This window comes from Montipora capricornis, chromosome 4 (assembly GCF_036669925.1).
Source record: "Montipora capricornis isolate CH-2021 chromosome 4, ASM3666992v2, whole genome shotgun sequence".
In the NCBI taxonomy this organism is placed as follows: domain Eukaryota; kingdom Metazoa; phylum Cnidaria; class Anthozoa; order Scleractinia; family Acroporidae; genus Montipora; species Montipora capricornis.
Window position 1 is genome coordinate 3,384,381 of NC_090886.1, and position 10,000 is coordinate 3,394,380.

The 10,000-nt window shown below is 40.6% G+C and overlaps 1 protein-coding gene and 1 long non-coding RNA gene across 3 annotated transcripts in view; one reads left to right on the plus strand and one right to left on the minus strand.

Annotated features, from left to right (window-relative positions):
- The window catches only part of LOC138045226 (uncharacterized), a 23,326-nt gene that overhangs the window by 4,844 nt on the left and 8,482 nt on the right, over window positions 1-10,000 (plus strand). The window lies entirely within an intron of this gene.
- Window positions 2,949-7,741, minus strand: LOC138044403 (uncharacterized). Of its 2 annotated transcripts, none has more exons than XR_011131420.1 (2): window positions 5,346-7,741; window positions 2,949-4,057 (listed from the first exon to the last, which is right to left on the minus strand). XR_011131420.1 is itself a non-coding variant. In XM_068890919.1 (2 exons), exon 1 carries the CDS (start codon window positions 6,895-6,897, stop codon window positions 5,797-5,799), a length of 1,101 nt encoding a protein of 366 aa, XP_068747020.1. In that variant the 5' UTR covers window positions 6,898-7,741; the 3' UTR covers window positions 2,949-4,057; window positions 5,762-5,796. The 2 variants fall into 2 exon arrangements, 1 of the variants encoding a protein (XP_068747020.1); XM_068890919.1 differs by having other exon boundaries at window positions 5,762-7,741.

The window sequence follows — 10,000 nt, forward strand, 5'->3', positions numbered from 1 at the left end:
ATGATGGGCTACTGGTAATTATTAGCGAAAGAGATGCGCTTTCGCCTGAATTTCATTCGCCTCGGAACTACCAAGTATCGTTGGAGCCAAGGGCAAAGATTGACGGTCTTGGAAAACAAAGAAGGAAAAACAAGCTTATTGGGATACTTAATGAATTCATTTTACCCGGAGCATTTTAAAGCACGAGCACCGTGTCCATTGTGGCACTGAGATAACGATTGGGTCCCCCGCATTCGCAACATCCATGGCTGGCCCCGAAGCTGAAAGTCTACGAATCGTGGTTTTCCGTTTATACTACAGTGTCAGAAGTTTTGAACAATATTGATTGTCAACGTTACCAAAATAGACCAAACGTAGCCTGCCAGTCGTTGTTATCAGTGCTAAAAGAGAGTATTGCGTTCTCTGGGACGAGAATAGACACAATATTGGTGTATTGGCTTGATGAAGTGTTAGCAATGGGCAAACAAATAAACAACATGTGTAAGTCTGCACTTTATCACCAGCGCAAAATTGCTAAGATAAGGAAATTTATTTCCTTCAAACATTGTTAGATGCTAATGCATGCTTTTATATCCTCTCACTTAGATCATTGTCGCCTACTGTTATCAGGCCTTAACGAGAATCAGATAAACAAACTCCAATATGTACAAAATTCCGCTGCACGCTTGTGAACAGGCACACGTAAATACTAGCATATCATCGCAGCTGTGTGCCCCATGTACCACAACGGACTCTACGTTCAGCTAATAAGAAGCTTCTCGTACAGCCCACGTGTCGTCATAAGACCTGTGGCTGCAGGGCTTTACATAGCCCTAAAACTATATAGAATACCCTGCCTGAAGTATTAGGGAGCATAAGCAACGACAACGGCGACGGCAACGAGAACGTCATCTCAAAATATAAATTTTCGTTATTTTAAACGCTTCGTGACTATTTCAACGTTTTTAATATGACAAGGGTGTGGTATCTCTTCAAAGATGACACCAGTCGGAACGGCACTCCATTTTAGGAGAGAAACTGAAAATTTATCCTCAAGTGCTGACGTTCTTCATAAAACCAAAAACTTGGCTATTTCACGTTGTTGTTTTGCTGACGACGGCAACGAAATGGACAAAAGTGAAAAACGCACGTGCAGGGCGTGCAAAGCAATTGTTTTTACCCACTAAATTTGCAAATTCGTGACGTTCTCGTCGCTGTCGCCGTTGTCGTTGCTTAAGCTCCCTATTGTCTTGTAGTCCACAAATCTCAAATTCTATATGTGATATTATAAATCAAGTGTTGGAGACTGGAATATTTCCTGATGATTGGAAAAAGGCAAAAGTACATCCTATTTTTAAGTCCGATGAAAGAAATATTCCAAGCAACTATAGACCGATTTCTATTCTACCTGCCATATCAAAAATTATAGAGAGGGTTATGCATACTCAGCTGTTAGAGTATTTCCAAGCGGGAAATCTTTTGACAGACTCTCAATCTGGATTTAGACCAAATCATTCAACCTGTACAGCTCTGATAAGTGCAGTAAAACTTTGGCTTACCAATATGGATGCTGGTAAACTTAATGGTAGTGTCTTTATAGATTTAAAGAAAGCTTTTGACACTGTAGACCATAACATCTTACTACTTAAACTTTCTTGTTATGGTGTCAATGGCAATGCTCTTCAGTTGCTGAAATCATATTTGATTAATAGAACACAAAGATCTTTCGTAAATGGAGTCTTATCCACAGAACAATATGTATCATGTGGCATTCCCCAGGGTTCTTTACTTGGGCCATTTTTGTTTATAATTTATGTAAACGATTTCCCAAAATGTTTACAACATACAACACCTGGTATGTTTGGCGATGATAGGTAGATATATTTACAATTGAATGTTCCTTAAATAGTGATTTAGCTGCAGTACATGATTTGCTTCAGACAAACAAATTAAGTTGCAATACCTCCAAAACTAGTTATATAACTATTTGTTCTCGGCAAAACTTGACAAAAGCTAAATTCATGAATTTAAAGATGGATAATTTAAGATTAAACTAGACTTACCTGTAAGTTGAAGTTTGATGTGAATTCTACCGATTCCTAGTCAGGAACAGAGGAGTCACGTGCACGTGAGATTGCGCGAGCAAGCCAGGTCAGTATTTAACAATGAATGAGCACAGGAAAAAACAAGGGTGGGGACAAATAAAAAGGATAAATTTGTCCTGTATAAAATATAGATATATATATATGTATATGTTGGATGGGCACGTGACTCCTCTGTTCCTGACTAGGAATCGGTAAAATTCACATCAAACTTCAACTTACAGGTAAGTCTCGTTTAATCTTAAATTCTACCTCATCCTAGTCTACGTCACAAGGAATCACGTGAGATTTCAAAGCCCTGTGGTCATGAATTAAAGACAACAAAAGGTAGGTTTGGCAGACTGTATTTGCCTCTAACAAAACCGAGCCAAAGTTACGTGGTTTCTGGTAAAACTTAGCAAAGGTTCCGCAGTTAGACCATCCTGCAGATTCCAGAATAACTTCTAGCGGCGTTCCCGCCCTGGCAGCAGCACGGGTGGATGCTGCCCTAGTGCTGTGGGCCACCAATTTGGTGGTATCTATGCCCGCAGCTTTCAAGACTTTTTTGATCCAACGTGAAATTGTGTGCTTACTAACAGGTTTAAATGGTTTCTGAAAACTCAACAGTAACTGATTTCTGTTAGTGTCACCCCTATTTCGTTACAGAAACTAACACATATCGTGCATTTTACCTTTCGACACACCCATCCGAAAAATTGGTTTTTGCCCTGAGCGGGACTCAAACCCACGTCTCCCTGATTACTAGTCGGGCATGCACTTTAGCAACGTGGGGATTCCTAGGGCCCAACTTTTCTTCGCTTGAGTGTATATCTTTGCCTCTATAACCCCAGACAGGGCTTAGAACACAAGTGAGAGATTTCGAGTTGGGCCCTAGGAATCCCCACGTTGCTAAAGTCGCCCCATTAATCTGCTGCGTTGCCAGCGTGGTGGCCTTGATGGTGTAGTGGCTTAGCATGCCCGACTAGTAATCAGGGAGACGTGGGTTCGAGTCCCGCTCAGGGCAAAAACCAATTTTTCGGATGGGTGTGTCGAAAGGTAAAATGCACGATATGTGTTAGTCTCTGTAACGTAGTCTATACCTTTCACTGCCTCGAAATCTCTCACTTGCACCCCTATTTCAAATGACGAATAACACATAAATTAGGCTCCTGGTCAAAAGCTTCCAGTTCAACAGGCTTCTGCTGTTTCCCTGGTCGGGAGTGCTTCTGGAGGCTGGTCAGATAAAAAATACATATCTTCTCTGACATGTCCATATGTTTAACATCTACGCAGTGGATAGTTTGTGTTCGCTGACCAGTTAACAGAGCTAGTAACATAACAACTTTAAATGTAAGTTTCTTAAGTGAAATGTCCTCAACAGGAGGGTAGGAACGAAGATGAGTTAATACTTGACTGACATCCCAGATGGTTTCATAACGTGGTAATGAGGGCTACTGTTCAAAAACACCCTTTAGAAATCGATTTACTAATGGGTGTGTACCAAAGGTAGCAGAGTCACTAATGACAAGTATTGTTGAAATGGCTGATCTTGCTGTATTAACTCCACTGTAGCCAACACCTGACTTGACTAGGTCTGCAAGAAAGTTTATTGCTTGAGCTACAGTAGCTGAAACTGGACTGATCCCTTTTGAGCTGCAGTAATTTCCCCACTTCGAAAGATACGTTCGGTACTGCTTTTTTGTCCCGTTTCTCCAGGCACACAGGATGATATCTGAAGCTGCTTGTGAAAGGCCGCTTGCATGCAACTGTTCCCGGATAAGTGGCAGATGAGAAGGTCCAGTTTCTTGTGTAATGGATATACTTTCTGTGGGTGGCTGGGTAACAAAAGCAGTCTGGCATTGTGCTGCAGAAGGACTGGGCAGCTTATCAGCATTCTCATAGCCATTGAGTACCACACCTGAGTTGGCCATCTGGGGATCACCACTATCCCCGTGGCTTTGTCTTGTTCCAGTTTTTGAAGAACCTTTGGAATCACACTGAAGGGGGGAAAATAATAACCATTTAGTTCATTCCACTGAGCTGAAAAAGCATCTACTAAGTATGCTCCAGGGTCAGATCGGAAGAAAATATATCTTGGGAATTGTTTATTGAGCCTGGACGCAAACATGTCAACATCTGGGCGAGCTTGCAGCTTATCAAGGGCTTTATTTAAGAGAGTGGGGTTCAGCATTCACTCAGTATTGGTGTTTATTTCCTTTGACTGTCTATCAGCTGCTACATTACTTTTCTCTGGTATTTGTTCCGCAGATATCCAGATGTTTCTAGTCATGCACCAGCACCAGATATCTAAAGCCACTTTGTTACATTGTACAGAGTGATTAGTGCCCATGTTATTTATCGCTGCCACTGCTGTTGTATTATCAATTTTCAGTCTGACATGTTTATTATTTAGTTTTGTCACAAAAGCTTGGAGTGAAAAGAAGGCAGCCATTAATTCTAGGTAGTTGATATGCTCTTCAGCTTCTTGGGGTGGCCCCCACAAGTCAGATCTTTGAAAACACCTCCCCATCCAATTTTTGATGCATCAGTGCTAATTGTTAGTGATGGGGGGTCATGATTTATAACGTTGAATGAGTTTTCAATATTTTCGATCCACCATTGTAGTTCTGTTTTGGCATCTGTGGAGAGTGACATAAAGGCCTCATAGTTGCCATTATTGTCTTTGATAGCATGAGATTTCTCTTGTTTTAGTTTTCTGTAATACAATGGCCCATACATAACAGCAGGGAAACTTGAGACCAGTAGTCCTATGACACTTGCAACCTCTCGTATAATGTATTTTGACCTCTCCTGCAGTGCTGTGCATGCATTCTTAATTTTTTGTTTTTTCTCCATGGTCAGTCTGACAGTCATTGTGATGGAATTTAGCGTAACTCCCAGAAAATTAACTTCTTGGGATGGTATCAGACATGATTTTTCAGGGTGAAGACAAAATCCCAGGTCAACAAACAGTTTTAATGTTTTAAGCACAGTAGTTAGACATTCAGTATAAGTATCACCCTGACTGATGATGCAATTGTCATCAATATAAGCTGCCAAGATGTGGCCTTGTAACCTAAGACACGAGTGTACTGGCTTTATGAGCTTTGTGAATTTCCTAGCGCAGAAACATAACCCATTAGGGAAGCAAGTGAACTTGTAGAAGTTTCCTTTCCAGTGAAACTTGAGATATTTTTTATGTTTCTCTGACACAGGCACAGAAAAATAGGCATCTTTGAGGTCGATGGTGGCCATGAAACAATTTGGACGTATTAGTCTACTTACTGAACCAAGAGTATCCATTTTGAAATGGTGATAAACAATGCTCTTGTTTAGTGCTTTAAGGTTTAAAATCATACGGTGTGATCCATCTTTCTTTTCTCTCAGAAAAATGGGGGAAATAAAATCATCAGTTTCCCGGACAGTTCTGACAATCACACCTTTGTTAAAAGCTTTTCGATCTCAGTGTAAATTATTTCAGACTCAGTATCTGAGAACTCTCGAATGGCCGGTGGCCCGTGTTGGACTGGCAGGTACCTAAAGTCAATAGTTGTGCCGGTTATCATATCTAGCATTTCTCCATCAGATGTAAGAGCTCTCCATTTAGAAAGGAAACTGGTAAGGTTACCTGCTTTAAAGCATTTAACATTTTGCTCTAAGCCGGTAATAATAACTGGTAATAGGGTTTCAAATTTACTTACATCGTGAATAACTGTTTGTAATGTTGTAGTTAGGCTCACTTAGTGTCCTCCCTCTTCTGGTTTAAGGCCCATGGTTTCTTTTTGAACGAGTTGTAGCTCTTGCGATGCCCTAAAAAAGGCTTGCTATTACGGGGCCTTTGATGTCCAGTTCCTGAGTAGCCTTGCTTGTAATCATGCCCTTGACTGACAGAGCTGGCAATTTTGTTGCACTCTTTTATTGTTTTTAAACTGCTTTGGACATCATCTCCAAAGAGAAAATCCGTCACTGGGATTTGCTGATTGCAAAGGGCACGAAGCTCCTTGTTTATTGAGGGTCTCATAATATCCCGTCGCCGCAATGAAAGCTCATAAGTTGCGTGTCCCAGCAAAGCGAGCGAATCAGTCAAAGAGGAAATAATTTTTGGTTTTTCATCCATCTTTCCTTTGACTTTACTTATTTCCTCAGTGGCCTCTGCAAGCGCGATGGTGGCTTTCACAACGGTTTGTTGGACATTTGCGAGTCGCAAGTCCTGTGATTTGACCGGTGGTTTGAGTTTGCCCCATAGTTCGTGGTTCACGAGGGGCACTTTCAATTTTTCGCAGTTGCCGGGTCGCACATACAGCTCTAGCTTTTCTTTAAGCTTTGCTTCCTTGAGCTTACCAGCAAATCTCTTATTAATAAGATTCGCTAAATGTTCATTTATGTTTGGGCCCATTTTATCGGCCGTGTTGTATTCGTCTTCAATCTCTTTCAGGAGCTTGTCACTCGAGTCGCCATCTTGTTCGTCTTCTCCCAGGATGGCGTGAACTGCATCGCAATCAGAGTCGTCCGATGCGTCATCTGAATCAGACAAAGCTTTTCTAGCTTTCTTTTTTGAGGGTCCTGGTTGGGAGTTTGAGTCACTTTTTGACTCTGCCTTGGACATTTGCGGTACTTTCCGCTTTAGTGAAGCATCGGTGATGCGTGTTGACGTTCCCGCCAAAAGATCAACTTTCTTTTGCAGTCCTTGAATAGCTTCCCATAGTTTATTGGGAGCGATAGCATGAGCACCGGTGGTGTCATGATCATTTTCGTCTTCGGCTAGCACTGCAGCTTCGTCTTCTTCAGCGCTAGAGGAAAGTTCGTGGTCGATCTCATTCATCGTGGCATCCGCCATAACCGAAAGCTTACCGCTCACTGACCTGGCTTGCTCGCGCAATCTCACGTGATTCCTTGTGACGTAGACTGGGATGAGGTAGAATTGGCCAATTGAACATAAACCTTCTACTAAATTATTGGGGGTTCATATTGATGAAATGCTAACCTGGGATGATCAGATCAAACATATTTCATCTAAAGTCTCGAATGGCTTGCGAATGTTGTATTTAGCTAGAAAATTAACTGACAATCAAGAGACTCTTAAGACAATTTACTATTCACTTGTACAACCTTATTTTGATTATTGTGATGTTGTAAGGAGTGACTGCTCCAAAACACGTGCTGACAAATTACAAAAGTTACAAAATAGAGCAGCACGGATTATTACTAGGGCTGATTACTCTATTCGATCATCAGCAGTGCTAAATTCTCTAGAGTGGTCTAACTTAGAAGAAAGAGAGAAAAGGCACTTGTTAATTATGATGTTTAAAATATTCAATAACAATTGTCCGACGTATCTCCAGGATTATTTTCATAGAACCTCAGAAGTTCACAATTATAATTTGAGGGGTTCGAACTATGACTTCCTATTACCGCTACATAAAGCGAATTTTCTTGAACGTTCTTTCTCTTATCGAGGTGCAAATGCTTGGAACCAACAGTCAAATCAAATACGTGAGATAAGGGATCTTGCAAGCTTTAAACGTGCGATATCCTAGGACACATTTTAAATCGCTAGGGCACATTTTTTACATGGCTTGTTCGTATTATTACATAGTAAACTAGTTATAGCTGTCGCTAAAGTGCCAACGAGCCAAGCTTGCGTGATCTGGCTCCTGGCGGCTGCAAAATTCACGCGGGGTACTCGTGCTTAACTCTCATTGATTATCGCTCCGGCAACATTTCATCGCTTTGGTCTACATTACAGCTTTTGGTCTACATTACACTCAAATTTGAAGCGCTTCTGAGATTTTGTCCGCCTAAAAATCTTCTCGCGGCTCTATAAGCTGCCGCCTCGCCAGGCCTGACTCGTTGGCAATTATGTTGGTTGCTAATTATTACTATTGTTTAAATTTCTTTGACATTAAATAATATTTAGCGCTAAGTTGTACCTAGTTTATTAGTCGTTTTAACATTTATATCTTGTAATTCTTGTAATTTTTTAGCTGTCGGAAACAAGATAATTAGTATTGATTTAACTAATGTTGATGTTATGATTGCGAGATATCTGTCCGGAAATCGAGCGTTACTTTCTGTCTGCTCCGATAAATAAGTTTGTTTATCTTTTGCGTGAAAGATCTTTATAGCCAATCAGCTTACGTGTGATCAAGGTGCGTCCATGAGATAAGGGAACAATTGATTGTAGTTCTAGTCGGTTATAGACCTAACCTTGTTGTGTACGCGAGAAGATCTGAGAGAATTATAATCTGAAAAAAAAAGTGACAGTGTGGGTTCCTCACTTATTCCCCACATAGCATTTATATTTTGTAATTCTTACACGGCATGTCTGAAAACCAGCTTGCTGAGCCATTTACCGTGTTTTAAATAAAGTTGATTGATCGATTGATTGATTGATTGATATTTTGGAGTTTTGTCATAGTGTATTATGGCAATATTATTATTTGGTGTGGTTTTATTAAGTGGTGTGGTTTTGTCATTATGTGGTGAGGTTTTGTCATTATGTGACGAGATCTGCTGGTTACCTGTTATGTTTCCATGATGATGTGTTGAGGTCTTTTTTAACGTGCTGTGTTTATAATCACGTAAGGGGCAAAACTCGATGTCATAAAAGAACCTCACCACTTAAAATATAAACTCAGCACGTCATGATGGAAACACAACACGTAACCATCAAACCTCGTCACATAATGACAAAACCACACCACCTAATGCCAAAACCACACCACAAGACTAAACTTTAAGACCAAAAAAATAAAGAATACTTAAGGAAGTTATGGCTTTCCATACACCCCACTTCTCATGTGAATGCGATCAAGAAAAAAAAGAGAGAGATTGGTTACCCCTCCAAGGCGGGGTACCTCACTTTCCCGGGGATTCCCCACCTCCATGCGAACAGGCCCTTACTCACGTGTGTAGAGAAATTCATGCGATTGGTCAAAACGGCTATTGAATATGGATGTATTTTAATAGATCGTTTTCACGTGACGTCATCACCTTCCAAAATCTAAAACTAAAGATCCAACAAAGTTTTTATCCTCATCAGGCATAAGAGGCGGCATATCTATATCTGTTGACAATTTCACAGCTCAATAGCGTGCTTCGTTTGGAAACCAGAGCATTTTGAATTTCCGGATTATGTAGGTGCGTGACACAAAGCTACGATCAAGTTTGTTGAAAAATATATACTTATCTCATGATTTTGAGCCCTTTTAGAAGTTAGAGCATTAGGAAAAGTGCTTATGTAAATGCTTGTTTTTTCAGTAGTGATAATCAGTCGCCTAGATAGCCAAAGTCAGTTCCAGATGTTTACACTATTTTCCGGCCGCCATATTGGTGTACCACTGAGGTACGGCCAACTGGAAAACATGGACTGGACTCTGGACTGGACTTTGGACTGGACTCTGGACTGGACCCTGGACTGGACCCTGGACTGGACTTTATTAAACGAAGTTAATATTTAACCAATAATATAATGATTAACCGTTTCTATTTAATTATTAACCAGCGAGAATGAGAATGAGAATGGATGTTTTTTTCAAAGGGAACATAAACGAAAAATCGAACAATGCTGCCCAGTAACTTTCAATCAAGTCAAGCTACTATTAAGTGAATACTGTGTCGACGATATATCTCATGCGTGCGCTGTCTAAAGAATGTTAGGAATGTAGTCCAATTCAATATATTCGATATGTTAAGCGCGGTCGCTTTCCCCACTATTTCTACAATTGAAGCAGCTAGCACTACAAACTAAGCACTTCAGTTGTTTACAGTGGTAAATTAACTTTACAAACCCCGCCACTTGTACGCTTGGCTATGATTGCGTAAACGCTGTGAAAGTTTAAAGTCATCACGTAACAATGTAATGTCGCCACGCGATCCTATCTCGTGCGTGTGCTATTTTAAGAATGTAGTCCGCTTCAAACACAACGCTAGATAAGTTA